General features: G+C 51.5%; 6 protein-coding genes across 10 annotated transcripts; 4 read left to right on the forward strand and 2 right to left on the reverse strand.

Annotated features, from left to right (window-relative positions):
- Positions 1–4,877: 4,877 nt before the first annotated feature.
- On the reverse strand, positions 4,878–5,953 carry LOC117642160 (uncharacterized protein C1orf131). The gene has a single exon (XM_034380054.1). The coding sequence runs from the start codon at positions 5,672–5,674 to the stop codon at positions 5,147–5,149; it is 528 nt and encodes a 175-aa protein (XP_034235945.1). The 5' UTR covers positions 5,675–5,953; the 3' UTR covers positions 4,878–5,146.
- Positions 5,954–6,226: 273 nt separating this feature from the next.
- Positions 6,227–7,473, forward strand: LOC117642157 (copper transport protein ATOX1). Its single transcript, XM_034380050.1, has 3 exons — positions 6,227–6,420; positions 6,671–6,746; positions 6,838–7,473. Exons 1-3 carry the CDS (start codon positions 6,409–6,411, stop codon positions 6,972–6,974), a joined length of 225 nt encoding a protein of 74 aa, XP_034235941.1. The 5' UTR covers positions 6,227–6,408; the 3' UTR covers positions 6,975–7,473.
- Positions 7,474–7,621: 148 nt separating this feature from the next.
- Positions 7,622–9,273, forward strand: LOC117642156 (adenylate kinase isoenzyme 1-like). The gene is made up of 7 exons (XM_034380049.1): positions 7,622–7,722; positions 7,791–7,848; positions 7,966–8,041; positions 8,343–8,506; positions 8,603–8,719; positions 8,855–9,028; positions 9,130–9,273. Exons 1-7 carry the CDS (start codon positions 7,640–7,642, stop codon positions 9,271–9,273), a joined length of 816 nt encoding a protein of 271 aa, XP_034235940.1. The 5' UTR covers positions 7,622–7,639.
- Positions 9,274–13,201: 3,928 nt separating this feature from the next.
- Positions 13,202–15,126, forward strand: LOC117642511. Its single transcript, XM_034380764.1, has 3 exons — positions 13,202–13,366; positions 13,745–13,831; positions 14,636–15,126. The coding sequence occupies exons 1-3, from the start codon at positions 13,325–13,327 to the stop codon at positions 14,945–14,947; spliced, it is 441 nt and encodes a 146-aa protein (XP_034236655.1). The 5' UTR covers positions 13,202–13,324; the 3' UTR covers positions 14,948–15,126.
- An 881-nt stretch (positions 15,127–16,007) lies between these two features.
- LOC117642509 (ribonuclease P protein subunit p29) lies at positions 16,008–17,287 on the reverse strand. Its single transcript, XM_034380757.1, has 6 exons — positions 17,215–17,287; positions 17,039–17,153; positions 16,832–16,962; positions 16,553–16,761; positions 16,294–16,481; positions 16,008–16,211 (listed from the first exon to the last, which is right to left on the reverse strand). Exons 2-6 carry the CDS (start codon positions 17,073–17,075, stop codon positions 16,075–16,077), a joined length of 702 nt encoding a protein of 233 aa, XP_034236648.1. The 5' UTR covers positions 17,076–17,153; positions 17,215–17,287; the 3' UTR covers positions 16,008–16,074.
- LOC117642510 (lactoylglutathione lyase) lies at positions 17,254–19,225 on the forward strand. Of its 5 annotated transcripts, none has more exons than XM_034380758.1 (6): positions 17,254–17,308; positions 17,931–18,005; positions 18,097–18,320; positions 18,400–18,467; positions 18,560–18,649; positions 18,724–19,225. In XM_034380758.1, exons 2-6 carry the CDS (start codon positions 17,934–17,936, stop codon positions 18,813–18,815), a joined length of 546 nt encoding a protein of 181 aa, XP_034236649.1. In that variant the 5' UTR covers positions 17,254–17,308; positions 17,931–17,933; the 3' UTR covers positions 18,816–19,225. The 5 variants fall into 5 exon arrangements, with proteins under 5 accessions (XP_034236649.1, XP_034236652.1, XP_034236650.1 ...); XM_034380761.1 differs by lacking the exon at positions 17,254–17,308 and adding an exon at positions 17,416–17,434; XM_034380759.1 differs by lacking the exon at positions 17,254–17,308 and adding an exon at positions 17,449–17,608 and having other exon boundaries at positions 18,724–19,223.
- The last annotated feature ends 573 nt before the right edge of the window (positions 19,226–19,798 follow it).

A 19,798-nucleotide genomic window follows, 5' to 3' on the forward strand; every position in this document is an offset into this window, starting at 1 on the left:
GTGGCCTGGCGGCGCGGCGGCCTGGCAACAGATTGCGCGGCCGGGTCGGTGAAGCGTGCAGGCAGATGGCAGATGCAGGCCACGCCATTCTACTAGAGGAATGCCACCTCGCCGCCCAATGTGACCCAAACGAACTCCGAAAACGCGCTTCTAGTCCACATTCCATGGCTGCCCGCGCGTCCTTTTGTTCCTGTACACGTGTCCAAAACGGGGAGGGGGGGAAGCACAAAGGGCGAATCCTCCGCGCCTTGGCCTAATCCTGCGCCGAGCGGCGGCGCGGCGCGGTGGACGCCTTTATGAAACTTGCCTCCAAACTACAGCGGCGCTGCTTCGGCAGCCAGCCCACAGCCAGCCCACTCCCGCCGCCGCACCTAATTGCAACGAAATAAGACAGGAGCGCGGGAAGGGGGGAGCGGTGTGGGCGGGGTGGGGGTGGGTGGGGTTGGGCAGCGCACCCTGACGCAGAAAGCCAATCTTGAACTCCAACTCGTGTTGTTCCGCGATTCTTTTATACTTTGGGGGTGCACGTCATGCCTCGGGGTTGGGGCAAGCCCGGGCAAGCCTAGGCATGCCCTCCCCCTCCCCTCGCCCCTCTGGTCCATGACGCGGCCCGGACGCCCAGCCGCAGCCAAGGTCATGCTGTGAATGCGTGCCTATCGGCCTTAGCCTCGCCTAGCCTGACAGTCCGTGGGGGTCCAGCCAGTGGCGTGGAAAGGGGAGGACGGGGAGGGAGGGGCCCCGAGGGTGCCCAGGGGCGCCCAGCACCGGGCCGCCGCGTCCCTCGGGATTAAGTAACCTAGTCAGCAGCCTCCACGTCCACGTCGCGCCGCCCTGCCGCCCCGCCACCCTGCTGCAGCCCCACGGCCCCACGGCCCAACACACTGCGGGGCTGGCAACAGGCTGGCAGCAGGCACGGCGCAGAGTGTAGAGACCGCAGGCTGGTGGCAGGTGGAAACCCACCTGCAGACTCATTGTTTTTACGCTTCATGACCAACTTTTTTAATGCCTTTTAATGCAACTAGATTGGACACAGTGGCCACCCAAAGTCAGCAAAATCAGCAAATTTCCGATATTCGACTACTTTTTGACCAACTTGGTCGGAAAATCATTGCGGTCAAAGGCAAAATCGTTGTGGTCAACGTCTCTTGATACAGGGCATGAAAGGGTAGGGTCTTAAGAATACTAGGACGTCGAGGGAGGCCTTTTACGGCAACTAGATTGGACACAGTGGCCCCCCAAAGTCAGCAAAATCAGCAAATTTCCGAGATTCGACCACTTTTTGACCAACTTTGGTCCCAAAATCGTTGCGGTCAAAGGCAAAATCGTTGTGGTCAACGTCTTCCCGATACAGGGCATGAAAGAGTAGGGTCTTGAGAATACTAGGACGTCGAGGGAGGCCGTTGGCCGCAACTAGATCGAAGCAGTGGCCGCTCAAATTCAGCGAAAACGGCTAGTTTCGGAGATTCAATCACTTTTTGACCAACTTCGTGACGTTACTGGTCACAAATCCAAAGGCCCCGGCAGATTTTTCTGCCTGTCTGCCCTGGCCAGTCCGAGCCTGCAGCAGGCACGGTGCAGAGTGTAGAGACGGCAGGCTGGTGGCAGGTGGAAACCCACCTGCAGACTGATTCGTTTTCGTCGCTCTCTCACTCGCACTCGTGGGGCGTCCGCTACAGGTGCGAGAGAGACAGAGCGACGAACACGACTCTCGGAATCAGTCCGCGGCGGCCGTCGACGCGTTCCGCAGCTGCGGCTCCTGCCAATTCTGTTCTGCCAGTCTGGATGTCTGAATGTGCGCCCAGCAGACCGATTCCGAGCGAGAGGTCGCTCCGCTGTCTTTGTCTCTCGCACTCTCGGGGCGGGGGGTGCGTGTGGGTGCGAGAGAGCGAGAAGCCAGGCCCGCCGCTCGGAGACAGCCGCCAGCCTGCTGTAATCGAATCGACGGCGAGTTTGGCGGCGAGACGGCGCTGCTGGGCGGCAGTGTCCTACAGTGTGCCACAGTGTGGGGCGGGGGAACAAGGACGCCTCGCTCCACCTACGCCTCTGTGCTGGTCGCTCCACTGTCTCTCTCCCACCCCGAGGGGACGACCCAGAGAGTGCGAGCGAGACAGAGCGACGAATAGCACTGTTCGGACTCGGCCTTCAGAACTCGACCGATATGAAGCAGTGTGGGACGCAAGTTTGAAGTGGGGGCCGGGGGGGGGTCCCGGCCGGCGAGGGGGAAGGGCCCGAAGCCATACCCCAAAATCTCGGTTCCGGAAACGGATTGGGAAAAAGGTTGGGGGCCCCGGGGAAGTGCCAGGGGTTTGGGCCGGTTTCCCCCTTCAGCACTTGGGCTGTCTGGAGGGCAGGGCCCCGCCCAGAACCCAGAAACGCCGCAAACCGGCCGCCACGTCGAGTCCACGAGGTTCTGCCAGGGAGACCAGGGAGAGGCAGGATGGATGTTGTTTTGGAACAACGAGGCCCTCACGCTGACGGTGACGTATGATCTGGCCACGCCAGCGCCGCAGCACCGCAGGCCGCAGGGGCGAGGGGGAAGGGCGAACCAGCAGACTCCGTTTCCGTCGCTCTGTCTCTCTCGCACTCGTGGCGCGGCCCATATAAGTGCGAGAGAGACAGAGCGACGAAAACGACTCTCGGAATCAGTCTGCAGGCGAACGCGAGTGGACGGGAGTTCGCACGCACGCACGTGTGTGGGCGACGTGTGGACGTGGGTGAGCTACCGCTAAGGACTAAATACTCCCCAAGGCACGTCGGCACGTTACAGGGGGCATTCGTTCGCCAAGCTCGCCTTTCAACAGACACGGGGAAAAAAACGACTCTGGGAATCAGTCTGGTAAATGATGGGGTCAAAAAGTGTTTTCGTGCCCAAGCAGCCTGCTGCACTGCAAGGTGAAGAAGAATCCGCACACGCCTTTCTCTGTTACACCCCACCCCTCTCTTTTCCACGGTCGGTGCGTCAACAGTGCCAACAGCCTGGCCATGTTTGCATATCGCTTCCCCTCCCCTTCTCTTCTTCCGGCCCCCTCCCCTCCCCTCCCCCGCTTCGCTATCCGTCCTGTCCCGATTCCTGCCATGCCAGTAGTGACGGGGCGGGGCGGGGCGGGGTGGTCCCCGGGGGACTCGACTTTTCATTACGAGCGTCATCAGCATCCGCGACAGTGACAGCAGCCCGACAGGTTTTTAAAATCACGTGGTTAAAGAGGTCGCTTTAGTTTTACAACCAACGAAATGGCAAAAAAAACGCCAACACGTGCGAGAGAAAATAAAGCTAAGGTGCTACCTTTCAATTCAGGACAGTTTCCCAAGGGTCACTGCAAAAGCGGAGAGACGCAGCGACACTGTGATTGAGGGAGTGGCGGCATGGGGATTATTTCAGAGCGGCATGGCGTTGCCTCCACTGCCATGCCATGCCGTGCCGAGGGTGGCGTGGCGGGGCGTGGCGGGGCGTGGCCGAGAGGTGTTTCAGGGAAATGGTGCGGAAGGGATGATTCGGGCAGCTCGGCACCCACGCCCTTCTTGGGGGCCTTCAGGCCTTCCGTGTCGACGCGGGGCGACGGGGCGACGGGGTGGCGCGGCACGGCAAGGGCCTCATCGAAGGGCGCAAGGCACTCCCATTCGGCCGAGCACTTAGCAACAACAACACGCTACAGGCGTCCTGACACAACAACAACATCAAGGCAGCAAAAGCGGGAGGCACGGCACAACACCCTGCTGGCCCCGCTGTCAAGCCGTGGGCAGCCCGGAGGTCGTCGCAAAAGAAGGCGCCTCCCCTACACTAAAAGCGCGGGGAGCGGGGCATGGCGGGGCGGTCGGCTGGTCAAAGGCATGAAAGGCCTCGCACGGTGGGGGGCTTTGAAGATTGATTCCGCGCTTTCGGTCTCTCTCGCACTCATGGACTGTCCATTGGACGTGCGAGGGAGGCAGAGCGATCCTATCTAGAGCGGCTGAGTCCTAAAGCACTGTTCGGTTGTTTGTCAGTAAGATTTTGGACCTGATGCAAAGCTGAACCGCCCACCGAACTCCATGGCCGAGGCACTGTTCGGAATGAGCTTGCTGGCTCCTTGGGCCGGTGTCTGTGTGACAAGCGGTGACAAGTGTCGCACTCGTGTTTGCCAACATTGTGTCCGTGTCCATCGACTCCCCGCGTCGCGATCCGTATCGTGCGGTGGCATGGGCTTCCCCAGTTAAGGCCGCCCTTGGCGAGGCCCACGAGGCGGCAAGGTCCTTGGCGCCTTGTCAGTCTCGCCCTCGCCAGCAGACTTCGTCACTCTCTCTCGCACCTACACGGGACGGCCCATCAGTGCGAGAGAGACAGGACGATCGAAACGACTCTCGAAATCAGCCCGCCGACGTTTGCGGATCCCTCGCGGTCTCGTCCGTGATTTGGGTATAAATTGGATCGCGGTATGGCTATGGCTCGTGTGAAGAAGCAGACGCCTCGCTGCATAATGCATGCGTGTCGCGCTGTCGCGGCACTCTATCAACGATGGGACGGAGGCACTCAAACTGGAAAGACTCTGGGCGTGTCGCAGTCTGAGGGAGACCCAGACAAAAGAGACTCTCTTTGTGTGACCGTGTCGCAGACCCAGGCTGGAGGGATACTTTATCACGAGTGAGCGGAGACGCAGGCTGGAGAGACTCTCTCTGGCACGGGCCAGCGCGGCCCTAGTGGCGACCTCTGGCGGCCGGGCAGCGCGTCCCGGTGGTCGCGGCGAGGGAAGGCCAGGGCTAGGCCAGGGGGTCAGGCAGGGGGCGGTAAAGGGTTGGTGGACGGAGCGAACCGAGCGAAGTAACGTTGACGTTTGCCACTTGGGGAAACGCGCCAACGCGCTTCGGAAAGGCGGCGGAAAAATAAATTGTTATTGAAAAGGAAATATTTCTTATTTCTTTATTGGTGGAAACAGGACATAATAAAAAACTTTCTTTAAACAGGCCACCTGACACTAACAAAATAAATAAACTGACATTGATATCGTTAATTAATAACCTGCATTCTAGTTCTAAACCAATAAGGTTATGATGGATGCCATAGAACAAAATGCACAAATTATGATCTGACAGATTCATAATCAGAACATTTACTGAACTTAATTACAAGTACATAGCTATTCACATAAATTTACATGGTCCATGTTACAAGTTATCACTTTTTCTTCGGTCTTGGAATGTCATTCTTTTTAACTCTGCCATAAGTGTCAAGGATACCTCCTTTCCGATCTCCTCTTGGTGCCCGCTTGTTGAGATCCATTCGAGTTTTGATTTTAGCTAAAGCTTCTCCAGTTGGGGTTTTTCCTATATTGTTGAATGCTGTTTTTTCTGTTTCCTCTTTCTTCCGTTTTGAATGCATTTCTTTAAACTCCTTATAGTTCATAGGCTTAGTTTTCTTCGGTTTCGCACCAAGTGAAATAGCTAAGGCTTCTTTAGTTTTTTGTCGTTTAGAAGGATCAAAACCACTTAGTCCTAATTTGATGATCTCATGTCTTGTTTTCTTCATGAAGCGTTCCTTTTCTTCACTCCTATTCATTTGATCTTGTTCGAACTTTCTTCGGGAGGCAGGAGCAGTGGCGGCAGCATTTTTCTCTTTCGCTTTGTAACTTGTGAACACAACTTCTTGGAAATCAGTACTTTTACGCAACTGCGACGATTTGGTCTGAACTAAACCTTCACTCATTTTGGGGGCAAAAATTAAGAGTTCCAAAACGTTTACACGTGACGTGTTCAGGTTAGGTAAGTCAGTTGAAAGGTGTTTTGCAAACGCATCTAGTCTCGACGAGGACACACGATGACGCCGACCAAAGAAGAGGAAACGCAGCGTCGATCGGCAGAGATGATCAGCGCAGTCACTGCGAGAAACGTACAGTAAAATACTGGAAAATACTTCCAGACAGTAGACCACAACAAACAGAAGTCGAACCCCAACCTGAATGTTTGGCGTGAACCTGAATCTGCTTCAAAGTTTCTCAGACTGTATGAGAAGTTAAAAGGGCAGTTTAAATCTAAAGAAACTTTTGATGAAAGGATCCTGATTTGCTGAACAAACCGGTCGGCCAGTCTGATCGACGAACTGTACGAACATGTTACATTGCCCCTCAATTGATGTGTCTTTTCGTTGATTTTCAAGTTCATATGATTCACCATAAAGGAAAAAGTGGATGCGTAATTTTTCATTGTGAAGGCAACAGGCAGGGAGGGAGGGGGGAAGGGCCGGGGAGGGGAGGGAAAGGAAAAGGACGACGAGTTGGCAAGGGGGGATCAATCAAAACAAGACGCCGGGGTCGCTTGGAACACTTGTGCAGCTGTTCTGTACGTTTCCTGCTGTTTCGCCCAATCTTGTGCGCTCATTCCTCTGTCGACACTCCCCAGCGCAGCTCGTGACTGTCAGTCTCCGCACGCCAAGCCGTCAGAATGGCCGCCCAAGTGAGTACTTCGTCTGCTTTGCACTATCTTTACTTAGGTTATCCTTTCGTTTTGAAGTTTGGACTTTCATCCTAAATTTTCCCCGTTCCTCTCTATTTTGGCAATCCTTTCCCCTCTTTTCGTTTCTGCCCTCGGTCATTTAATAAGGAGAAATAAAGCCACTTTTTTTTTTGCTAAACCATTTGAACGTATCCAATTTTATTCAATAATTCACTAGCTCAGCTGATCTATGATTCTTTCGTTCCTGCAGATTCACAATTTCAAGGTGGAAATGACCTGCGAGGGATGCTCAGGTGCTGTTGAGCGTGTTCTTGGAAAGCTGAAAGGTAATTTTTCGTCCAACCATTTCTTTGACCAAAAATTATAAACAAGTCATTTGTTACGCTTTTAGTTAATTTATTTTCTTCAAATTTACAGGTCAAGGTGTTGATTCTGTCAGCATTGATCTACCTGGCCAGTTGGTGTCTGTGACATCTACCTTGTCCTCTGATCAGCTCCTGGAAGCCTTAAAGAAAACTGGGAAAGCAGTGTCTTACATTGGTCTGAAACAATAGTTAAATACATTTCCCTGGTATTATTTTTCAAGATGCTGTTGTATTCAGTTGCTAATTGCTAACAAGTAAGACTGTTCATCTGTGCATTCCGTGCTTAGAAAATACAAAATTTGACTTTGAAAAAGTGCTTGAATTCTTGATAAATTGTGTTGAGTTGATTCTTGTGACACACTTAGTCACTCAGTTTGATTTCATGTTTTCCTGTTAAGATAGAGTGGTAAACCAACTCTCAAAGTGTAATATTTTGGAAAAATTTCTTAAAATCATCCCTTGTGCTTTTGCTTTTTAAAATACTTGAGAGATATTCATTTGTGATATACAAACACTTACTTGACATTTACTTGATGTGGAAATGGACTTGAGGCTCACTCCTTGTCTATAGGTGATGTGATTATATTGTTATTGTTATGTTAAGACTTATATATCTATTTTCTGCTCTATTATTTGAAGTGTCAACAATTTGAAAGGCAGATGAATAAATAATCCATATGCAGCACTATTCACAAACTTTTCATTCAGTAGCTACATTCAGTACTCCAGTCACCTACAATGGAGGAAACACATTACCATGGCAACACACACCAGTAAAAACCCTTCAAAGTTCGGCTAAAAAAAAAAATTAAAAGTAAAAAAAGAAACTTGAAAAACTAGCAAACTTGACAAAAATGCCGCACATCCCAGCCGAAAAGTGTGCAAAGCCCATACTTGACAAAATACGCTTGTGCACTGATCTTTTGAATTATGAAAGGTAATTTAAGCGACTGATTCAATGTTTTTGCGTGTAGCTTCTCAACATTTAAAATTTTGAATTCAAAGGTACATCAAGGACTGCGCTCCGGGTGCTCCCATGTGCCTCAAGCCAGTTCCCGATCCGGTGAGCTTGTTTCTCAATCGGGCCCAAAGATTCGCGTGTAAAGGGAAATGTGGGCTGGGGGTTTCGCGGTGTTCGAAGGGGGAAAAGTAAACACCTGCGAATGCCCGCTGTGTGCAGCTCGCTGGACTTCCCCGTTCCAGTGTGGACGCCCAATGCCTGCGCCGCTCCCTCGTGCCCATCGTGTTCATCATTGGTAGGCCATCCGGTGGGGTCAGGCGTTCGGTCCGAGTCCTGTTGAGCGACTAGAAGTTTGGCCGCCTCCACCGGTCCTCTGGCCGCACACAAAAGGTCGCGTGATTCATGGAAAGCCCCCGGCACCTGCCTCATTCACGCAAACACCTGCAGGCCGGTGCCGAACAGTGCTCTCGTCGTTCCGTCTCTGTCGCACTCGTGGGGCGGTCCGTAGCGTCCGTAGGGGAGGGAGGGAGACAACGCGGCGAAAGCGCTGTTCGGAGAGAGCTCAGTGTGCCATTGCGGTGTGCTCGGCGACCCAGGCGGCCCCGGGTCCGGCAAGGGCGTGCAGAGCGACCTCATCGCCAAACGGTTCGGGCTCACGCACCTCTCCGTCGGCGACCTGGTGCGCCAGGAGATCCGGGCAGGCTCCGGCGTGGGCCGATTCGTCGCCCCCATCGTGGAGGCCGGCGAGGAGGTGCCCAAGGTAGCGAGCACATCCAACTTCGGAAAACTGATTTTGTATAAAGGGACTGAGGGGTGGGCGATTGACAGCAAAATAAATGTCATATGCCAATGTCAGGAGGTCATCCTGGAGCTGCTCAAGCAGGCCATGCTGTCGCGATTGAAGACGTCTCTTGGTTTTCTCATCGACGGCTTCCCTCGGGACGAGGCGCAGGCCGTGGCCTTCGAGGAGGAGGTGAGAACCGAGAACAAACCTACAAGGACGAGGCCCCCCACCCCTACGGGCCCATTCGTTCCTCCGACAGATGGCTAGATCGCTTTGCTAGATCGCCCGGCCTCTGGCCTCTGGCCGGGCCCTGCCGAATCGCAGGTGGCGCGGGCGCACCTGGTCATCTACCTGGCGGCGAGGGACAGCACGCTGGCTCGGCGGCTGGCGGGCCGCGGCCGCGAGGACGCCGACGAGGACGTGGCGGCCGAGCGGCTGCGCGTGTTCCACCGCCACACCGAGGTGCTCAAGCGGGCCTTCGGGCGGCGTTGCAAAGTGGTGAGCACCCCTGCAGACTGGCTGGCTGGACTCAGCCTGGCCGTAGACTGGCTGGCTGGACTCAGGCTGGCCGCTGAGTGCGCCCTGCCCTCCCCGTCCAGGTGAGCGCGGAGGGCGAGCCGCTGGCCGTCTTCGCCATCATCACGGGCCACTTGTGCAGCATGGCCAACGAGTGGGGCTTCCGCACGGCCTACGAGCACTGCCCCAAGGGCTACGTGCCGCTGCACCGCCTGCAGCGCAAGTAGCGCGGAGCATCGCGGGGTGGCGCCACCTGAGGTACCGTCCCTCAGGCACCACCGCACCTGGGGCTATTCTTTATTGCCCGCCCCTTCCAAGGCCGAGAACCCCTCAGGGGCTTTTTTGGGGCTTTGACGATCTGAAGCAGATTGCTTGTACGAAAGCACAGTTGCGCATAGTCGGTACTTGGGCGTCCCCCCTCCCCCAACCAGGACAAGGAGCCCAGGCCGGCAGAGAGGCCCGATTATCCCTCCCCATCCCATTCATACGCAGGGCGGCGAGTCAAAACAAAATAAAGATAGAAGTATTCAGGACGTGGCCCTGCCCTCCTTCTGCAACCCCGAGGCCGAAGGGAAAAGTGTTGCGGCGGAAAATGGGGCATAACTCACATAGCGACTTTCCGCGCCGCCCCACCCCCGCCTTTGATCGTGAGTGGGGAGAGAAATGGAACTTCGAAATGAGTTTCCCGGGGCGAGGCGTGCCGTGGATTCCTCCTCTGGCCAGGCGGCCACAACACAGCCTCTTCTTTTTCTCCTCGCCCCACCGCACCTGCGCAGCCCGCCCCAGTCCCACTGGCGCCTACATTGTAGTTTTTAACTGCTTGCGAAGCTCTCCGCGCGCCGCTCGGCGCGGCGGGGAATTCCAGAGAGCCTTGCAGGCGCTGTCAGGCACTGTCAGGGCCGTAGACTCGCCCGCCGCCCGGACTGCCGCTTGACGACGCGAACCCCGTCGTCGTCCACGTCGTCGTCGTCGTCCTGGCCGGTGGAGCCGCCGGCGCCGCCACCCTCGGCGTCGTCGTCGTAGTCGTCGCCGTAGTCCGGGATGGGGGCGGCCGTGGTGGTGGGCGCGGGTGGAGGCACGTTGAGCAGCTCCCAGCCCTCGCAGCGGTCCTGGGGGCCGCCCTGATGGCGCCGCAGCTCCAGGCACGCTTCCCTGGCGTCGTCGTCTGTCGCGGACACGACAGGGGCGCTTTAGAAGTATCATTCTGGACAGCCGTTCGTCGCTGTCTCTCTCGCACCCTCGCGGGGCGACCCGCGGGGGAGAAAGAGACAGAGCGACGAAAGCAACTGTACGGGATCAGCGGAGCAGTCCACGCTACCGGCACGCCGGCCGTGGAGCGCCTGCGAGGCAGCGGGTCGCAGGACGCGGCAGTGTGGCGGGCTGGCCTAGCCTAAGTTCGTTAGGCGCTCTGGCGGCGCGTCCGGCGCTTGCCGCTCGCATTCGTGTGTGTGCGTGAGAGCGTGCTGTGCAGTGCTGCTGAGCGATTCAGAAGAGCGGTTTGTCGCTCTGTCTCCCTCGCACCCTTAAGGAGAGTGCGACGGAGACGGCGGAGGGCGTTACCCTCGTGGTCGCAGTCCGCGCCGCCCTGGCCCGGGTACAGCTCGCAGATGAAGGGCATCCTCTTGGCGCAGTCCGTGACGGCCCACGACTTCTTCTTCTCCAGCACCACGCAGTCCTCCCTCGCCGACCGGCGGTTCGCCGGCGACAGCGCGGGCGACAAGCGCCAGCGGGAAGCTAGAAGCAGCAGCTCCTTAGAAGCATAGGCAGCATCGAGCAAGTCGGAGCAGACTCGGACCCGTTTGAGTCGCTCCGGTCTAAGCATTGTATACGTGTGTATCGGCCGCCACTGCGGAAAGACGATGAACGAAAATGAACCAGTCTGCATCTGAGGAGGTAGTAGACTAAGAGGGAAGTGAGCGACGGAAAGCAATCTTGTCTCCAGGGGGGGAGTTTCGGGGGCAGAGCCCGCAGATGAAATTACCAGTTGGAGTCGACATCAGGCCCTCCTGCGATGTCGGCGAACTGACGTTTGTCCTGTTGACGGGCCCCACGGTGGGAAACGACGTTGACCTTTAAGACAGCAGCGAGGATAGCCGCGCAAAACGTACCTCACTCAGCAAGTTTGCCAGCTCGAAGCAATCCTCGCGGCAGCCGCAGTCTCGGTGGGGGGCGCGATCGGGGGAAAGCCCGCGTCTCGAACAGTCTCTGTCGCACCGCACGCGGACCCGCCGCCGCGCGGGGCTTCCCCGGACGGCGGAGCCACCGCGCGAGCGTCCAGGTCGATGACCGCACGGCCCCCGCGCGGGTTCGCTGTCGCGGCCCGCGGCACGCGACGGAACCCCCGTCGCACTCGCTCCCACGGCGGCCAGGCTCGCCGCTGTCCTCGCGGCACCTCTCCGCCGCCACGGAGTGGTTGGCGCGCTCCGGGCCCGGCGACAGCCCGCGCACCCGGAACAGCCCCACGCCCGGCACGCAGGACCAGCCCGCCGCGGAGAGCGCTGCGCAGTGGGGAAGGAGGCACCGCGACGAGCATGAGCACGGCGATGACCGCACGGCGATACCCCGGGCGGAGACACACGCCCCAGGGCGCGGGGCACCGCCGGCACGCTGATCCCGAACGTTCTGTCTCACTCGCACCCATGCGGCGGCCGCTAGGGGAGTGTGAGAGAGACGGAGCTGAGCGGTGCCTACCGGCTACTCACGCATGGGGTCGGTGAACAGGCTGTAGTAGTCGTAGGCCTCATCGCGGTGCAGGGAGGTCATCTCGGCGTACTCCGGGCAGTCCAGCACGAGGCAGGAGCTGGAGTACACGCCCTCGCTGCGAGGGGCTCCTGGGGTCGTCCAAATAGTTAAGTCTCGTGCAGGGAGGGGGCTCAGCGTCGTCGAAGCACTGCTCGGCACCAGCATGAGGGAGGCTCACGCCTAGGCTCACGCCTTGGCTCACGCCCCCACGTGCCCGACTCACCCCTGGGGCTGTAGTTGAAGGCCAGGCCCCGGCGCGACGCGGCCAGGTCGGCGCAGCGGCCGAGCGACGTCACGTTGGCCTGCGCCACCACGGTCATGGCGGAGCGCGAGCAGCGGCGCACCAGCTGGAACAGCGGCGAGCCTTGCCTCTCCACCTGCAGCACGCGCAGCACGCGCAGCACGCGCAGCAAGCCGCCCTCAATCACAATCTTAGGACAATTTCTGCGGACTGATTCCGAGAGCCATTTTCGTCGCTCTGTCCCTCTCGCACTCATGAGACGTCCGGTATAGGTGCGAGAGAGAGACTCTCGGAATCGCTCGGAATCAGTCTGTACCTGAGCGCAGCGCTGGATGAGGCCGAGGTGGCCGTGGGCCTGCAGCAGCAGCAGGAGCGGCAGGACGCGGCCCGGAGTCATGCTGGAGTGGAGGCTGGAGGCTGCTGGAGCCGGAGCTCGCAGCTCCACTGGCTTTCATTACGCCGGAAGCTTGTCCCCGCTAGTCCACGGTAGTGCACGGGACGCAGAGAAAGGCAATTTTCTCGTCAGCGGAGCGGTCACGTGGCCGTCGTCGAACCGCGCGCATCTGCCGCTGCCACTGCCACGCACCTGCTGGCCGAGGCCATGGATATTGGATGGCGGACAGAGGCGGCCGCTAGGTCAAGGACTCTCTGAAGACCATAGGGCTGTCTAAGCCAAGCCCCAAACTTCCTCCTCGTCACAAAAATATTTTCTCTAAATGGCCGGAACCACGAAAATAAATGGACAATCTTGGGATTTCCCTGGCTTATAGCTGGGCCGCAAAACACCAAAACTTATACCTTGGAGGAAACAGAAGAAGAAAGTAGACGTCACCTTCTTTTGAGATTATCTTTGCGGAATGCACGAGGGGGTAGTTGGTGGACGACGAGATGGGGGGCACACCGAGGCACGAGGGGAGGGGCGAAGGCGAAGGAGAGCCGGAAGCTGTGAGCTCCATATTTGCCCATTTCTCTAAATACTGAGTAAGCGAAGTATTTCCCATAAAACGTGGATATGTCACAGTGACCCCTGTGGCCCCTGGCTGGCGCTTCAAGATGGTCCTTCCGGTCGTTTTGACTGTTTTGACAGTTCGGTTTGGCCGCTACTTTGGTGGGGGAGGGTTGCCGGCCCCGACGCGGGATCGTTAGCCGGAGGGGGAGGGGGAGGGGTGCGGGGGAGCGGGGGAGGCTGGTTGTTTTAAGCGGGTTAAGCACCCAGAACAGAAGGCCTGTCTGCTGAGCACCGTCAGTGCCCGGGTTCCTGGTTCCTGGTTGCTTTGACAAGATTGACCTACAATATGGAGACTTTGGAGAACCTCGTCCAGAAAATGGAGTCCCAGGTGAATACCCGACGATCTCTGCCGACTTACGTCAAAAAGGGGCGGGTATCTGAAGGTGCCAAGTATTTTTTTGCGGCACTTCCACATTCCTTAAGTTGTGCTGACGCTTTTGGTTATTTTAGCAGCGTACTTGTCTGTCAACGGCACTGTCACGGCACTGGCACCAAACCAAACCGATAACATCAAGTCACCTGGTGTATGGAACCGCCTGGTGACCTAACCCTTGATGCCATGAGTTGCTGTCAGCATGACTCAATTATTTGTTTCCACTTTTACTTTTCGTGCATCTCGTCATTTTTTTCTGCGGTTTTAGTCTTTTCTGTCACTCCTGCACTTTTTTTAGCTCAACATTCATTCAAATCTTATGTTATTTTAAAGATGGACCGAGCGGACAGCAAGTTGGACCTCCTGACGATGAGGCTGGACCAGTTTGAGTCGAGAGTGCTTCTACCAGATCAGACAGAGGTACGTATTCGTTAATTAATTTGAAGTTTAAAAACAAAGTCCCTAGTCATATACTTATGCTGGACCCGCCCCCTGTATCTTATTTTGTGTGCTCATTCATTTTGAAACCAAGAAAAATGTTTTCATTTTTTTGTTTTATGGCAATATTTCTAAATTATATCTGTGATATGTGAATCTCACATAATTCTTCTATTTTTATTGTGTTCTGTAATTCCTGTTTCTATCTAGTTCTGGTTTTGAAGGCAGGCAAGATTTAATGTTTGGAAGGTAATGTTTATAATAAGAGTTTAGCTTTTTCATTCTGCAGCAGTACATTTTAGGTTTTATTGGAACCTTTTTCCCTATCTTGACTCATTTATCTTGTTCCTAAGACTGAACAAGAGAGCTTGCGAAATGCATTGTCTTAAACGATCCCTCAAAATTGCTTTATGCTACTGTGTGGTTTGCCTTGTCTAGATGCAGAACCAAACCCCGCTAAGTACCGGGACCTGTAGAATGTGTGATTGCATTTTGTTCAGCTCAACCCTCTGCTGAAAAATTCAACTGTTTGTTAGTTTTTTTTTTAAAAGAAAACAAAAATTTAACTGCAAAATTTAATAATTAAGACCAATCTAATCTAGATGCTAATCTTTAGGAGACAAAACCTATAATTATTTTATTATTTTAAGCATTTCTCTAATAATTAAAGTCTTTTCAGGAGATCCTTTGTGTGGTTTAGCCCATGTCTTTTGAGTGCTTAAGCTTTCTGTATTTAATTTAAGTCAATGCTGGAATGATAGTTGCACCTCATTAATTTCGATTCAGGGAAACCCATCAATAGAAGAAAAACGTGTGGCCATCAAGGAGAATAAGGTCGAGGGAGAAGACTCAGAGAAACCAGGGGACTATGATGAGGATGATGACGACGACGGCCTGGATCCTAAACTTGTGACGGAGCTGTTAGTAGAAGTGAAACGTGTTAGAAAAGAATATGATCAATTACTCCAGGATGTGCACCAAGTTCAAGAGTTGCAGCACGAGGTGACCAAATCCTTGCGCAAGCAAATGAAGCAGGTACAGAATCATTTTGATCGTCTTCGTGAAAGAGTTATTGGATCTAGTGGTCCTAACAAGTAGATGCACTTAGGAACATGTGGTAGTATCAAGATTCTCTTGTTTCTTTTCCCTGGTTATACATGTTTGGTAATGTCAAGTATTTGTTTACACCTAATGTTTTAGAGTACTTGGAATGAATGAATGAATGTCAGTCCCCTATTAGTCCATAGTGGACAGATTTGCTTGAAAAAATTTACATGCCCTAAAAGGTATTGTCAATGGCTCTGTATTCAAAGATCTCAGAGTCATGCATGCTCCTCAGCTTGCGACCAGGCAGGCATATCTAGTTGTAAGGTAGTTTCCATAAATTGTACATGTGGAGTAGGATTTAACATCATGTTAATTGTCTGTGATATACTGTTAACAAATTGAATGGCACATATTTAAATCATATTGACTTTGTGAAATTTTGCACCAGCCTGAAGTGTTGTTTAACAATATTGTCTGCTGTAGTTGTTTAAATTCATTTTTCTATAGGTTGTAATTACAAGGGCACAAAAAGGTTTGTGACTCAACAGTTGCACCATTGAACTCTGCTCAAAGTGTTTGTTGAATTTAATTCTCTCTTACTTCACCTTTTTTTCCTCCAAATCTACCAATCCTTGGTGGAATGCCAGATAGTGTGATCTTTTTCTTTGCCGTTTCTCTTTAAGTAATCACAACTGTGTCTTAAATTATTTTATTCCTGTTCATGGTTGTTTTCAGGATGAGGGAAAGACATAATTGGTTGGCTAGAAAGACTGACAAATGTGATGACTAGATTTAACATTCTATAATTGGTTGTGAAAACATAAAACAGGAAGGAGGAAAACTAAAAAGGTTGCAATGTGGTAATGTCAGTACTGAAAGTTCAGGAATGCTCCCTCATGTATATTTTGCACTTTTTTTTTGTTTTGCATGATTGTATTTTGTTAGAATCTAAATACTAGTACTGCATTTAAACAGAATTTCAATATCAATATCATTTGAACTTCTACCCATATAAACTTGTATTATGTTAGGAATTGCCCTTTCACTCATTTCTAATTTATATCAACTTGAGGGTGTTTCAATTGAACTAGATGGAATAAATATTCATTGATCAATATAGCTAAGCCTTTTTCTTTATTTCCCAGACCAACTTCCCCTCACAAACAAAGTTCCCTTATTTACAAATCAGCAGGGCAGTGTCCTTTCACCTTTTTCACACTTCTTTCAGCAGGCCTTGTACAGAAATACTTGCCATATAGCGTACACTTATATCCTTTAATTTGGATACTGAACACACACGGTGCTTTTGGGACAGCTGAGAAAAAAAAAAACATTTTTAGAGAAACATTATTTATGGAAAGGAATAAACAGAACACAGGGTCAGCCAACATACTTACTGCGAATCACATTGTCTCTACTAATTACTTTGAAAGTATTCTTGGTATCCATCAGCACAATTCCTTTGATACCCCTCAGAGAACTACATTTAGTACGTGTCACTTCGAGCTCAGCTCCATGGTAATCTGCTCTGTACAATGCTAGAGTAACTTGTGCCCATTGCTTGTCACTGGGTTGAGCAGTAAACCTATAAAATGAAAAGAAAATTAGCTTTGCTGCAACAAACAATTTTTTGACATCAATCATGCTGGTACTCACCCAGATTGTGCAATACTGTCTAGTGACAGGAGATTAGTTATGTATTGTAGCCACAACTCATTAACGGGAACAGCATCTGCATATTTGGAGCCGTGCCTACGCAATTGGTAAAGTCCTAAACGTCGTCTCTCAGTGAGAGATAATGCTCCCTTAGACGCACGAGGTCTCTTCTTAAAATGTTTCTTTCCAAGGTTCACAAGGGGGAAACTCTAAAAGCAGAACAAATACAATGAAATTAATTAAATAAAACACCTGCTTGTGCGCATGCTACTAACTTACCTTCCGAACGTATTCATCAATTTGATGGTGATCACAGTCAGGAAGGACACCAGTGAGGAATGACTTGATAAATGGTTCATTATTGTGGAAAAGAGGTACAATCGTCGATTGAACTTCGGGAGGCAGTGGTTCTGAAAATAGAAATATGACATTTAAGTGTCATTCTACAAAGACATTTACGGTTCTTCGAAACGACGTCAAACCAACCATAAACCGGATCGGGACCAGGACGGGTGGAGTTCATTATCGGTCCCCTTTCAAATTAAAAGCCTGACAAAAAATTTAATTTCGTAAACAGCAGAGCCACCACGGATGTTTAAAGGTTATAAACAAAGGAGAGGTGAGAGGGGGGAGGGGGAGGAGGAGAGAGAAAACGGGACATGGATGAGAAATTTATGCCAAATTAGTGAACACAAAACGACTGCCAATATTTTTAATAATGAAGCTCTGAAGACAAGACGGCGTGATTTCTGGAATGTAAAGAACACGTGAACAAGTACAGAATATTGGCGGGTACTCTTGAGATGACAACATGCCTGACATAACCAACACATCAGCCATCACGGCCGGCGAGGGGGCGGGGGCGGTTATACTCGATTTGGGGTAACTTTTCAAGATTTTCCGTATCCTGGACATAGCTCTTCGGTAGAACGTAGTCTGCTTTCGTGTTGAACTTTTGTAGCGGTATCGAACCGACTGTCTGACGCGATATCAGCTAAAGCCGCGGAGATTGTTTCGTCTCTGCTCTGTCACTGTTTTGACAGTTTTTCAGTGAAAGTAAGTTACTGCAGTGTCTCTTGGGCTTAACAGATTGTTCCCAGTTTACGTTGTTTTTTTGTGCATTTCCCAACGAAGTTACCGACATCTGTTTCGGAGGTTATAGAGCATTGTGTAACTGTTTGCTATATTATTTTGTTTTTTTCTCAGAACTGCCATATTTCTAATTTAAATAAAACTAATGAAATTTAGTTGTTGTTCTCCCTTTTTATTCTTTGTCTACCATTTTATTTTGAAAATAAGTGTTTCATTGTCTCTTTAAATATCACATGTATTGAACCATTTTTTAAGCAGAATTTAACCTAGCTTTGTTTTTATTTAGAAAATGAGTGATACAACTGGTTTGACTAACGCCGAAACGAGGGAGTTATGCCCGGAACCAGATCCAGCAACTAAGGTATATTCATTTGCAATGCCAGTTATTGTTTTAATTTTTTTGACGACTATTATGTAAGTTAGGATTAATTTTTTATTCGAATTGATTTCAGGATTTCATAATGCAGCAAACGATGTATCGGATTAAAGATCCAAGACGGTCTCTTCCATTCTACACCAAAGTGCTCGGGATGCGCCTCCTTCAGAAATTGGATTTTCCTGAAATGAAATTTTCTTTGTACTTCATGGGCTATGAACCTGCTCAAGAAATCCCAACTGACCCAGCAGAGCGAATCCGCTGGACCTTCACCCGCAAAGCAACCATTGAGCTTACTCAGTAAGTTGTTTATCTGCTCCCTCCTTAACGTTTGTTAATTTGTATCAAGGTCTTATCTAACTTTTGCATTTTATCTCAGCAATTGGGGTACTGAGACTGATCCAGATGCTGTTTATCACACTGGCAACACAGAACCTAAAGGGTTTGGTGAGTTTTATTTCATGTTGTGAAGACTTGTTTCAGTGCTAAGTCAATCTTTTTATAAAATTATGTAACCCCAAACATTTTTGTTGCTGCAGGCCACATTGGAATTACTGTCCCAGATGTTGATGAAGCTTGTAAACGTTTCGAGCAACTCAATGTTGAATTCATTAAGAAGCCCAATGATGGTAATTTTCTTAATAGTTTTGCCTGCTTGCTTGAACTATTATTCACCGTCTCTTATATTTTATTCTTTCAACAGGCAAAATGAAGGGGCTTGCTTTCATCAAGGACCCTGATGGATACTGGATTGAGATTCTGGCTGCAAGGAAAATGGCAGAGTTAATCTTGTGAGATTATGCCAAAATAAATTACTTAACTTTGTTCTCTCCTCATTCCCTTGACAGAAGTTTTATGTTTTGTGTTAATCTCTCCAAACTTATCTGATGTACTTGAAAGAATCTGTTGCAGTCACCTTTCACACTAATGTTTTATTTGTTGTAGCCTGTACCCAACATCATGTGCCATTAAACTAAAAAAAAAATGGAGATAATCTTTTTTTTTTCTATTTAAAAGTTTATCATTTTGTACTCTCATTGTAAATAGGAACTTAAAAATATGTGATAAATGTGAGACTTTGACATTTTATTTTGTTACTATTTACACCTTTTGTTACTATTTACTCCATTATCAAACAGGGTCAAACCAGTTATATCAAGAACTTTTTTTGCTGTCTCATAGAATAAACCTAATGTATACTCAGATTTTGTATTATGGTTTTATTTCTCTTTGAATCCACTTCCCGCCACTTCACATAAGACTGTTGTTCCGGCTCAACACAAAACTTTCAAAAGTCAACCCTGTGACCTACCAATAGGGTGGTCTAGCTAGTTGCGTGCGGCGAAGAGGCTGTGCATGATGGGTTGCCAGCCTATCGGGCGCATGCTCAAATAATTCCAGGAAGGGGGGGGGGGTTGCTCAACGACAGGCGCCAATTCGCAAACGGCCGGCCGGCCGGATTCCATTCCGTGCCCCTAATTTTTGGAACGCCCTGCAAAGTGCAGCGCAAAGCGAGCAAAGCGCACTCGGCGCGGCGCATTGGCCACGCGGCCACGCGGTCGGCTGTCCTAAAAACCGCTTCCCTGTTGAGGGCGGCGTGCTCCGCGTGCTCATTGCCCGGCCGGCATTGGGCGTTGCACAAGCCGCTGGCAGGCTCATTCCGAGCACTGCTTTCGTCGCTCTGTCTCTCTCGCGAGCAGTGTCGCAGCAAAGCCCGTAGCAGCACGGCCAATGGCCGCGGCCGCGGGGATATGCACGCCGCCACGCTAGCTGGCTCA

This window comes from Thrips palmi, unplaced genomic scaffold (assembly GCF_012932325.1).
Source record: "Thrips palmi isolate BJ-2018 unplaced genomic scaffold, TpBJ-2018v1 HiC_scaffold_16, whole genome shotgun sequence".
In the NCBI taxonomy this organism is placed as follows: domain Eukaryota; kingdom Metazoa; phylum Arthropoda; class Insecta; order Thysanoptera; family Thripidae; genus Thrips; species Thrips palmi.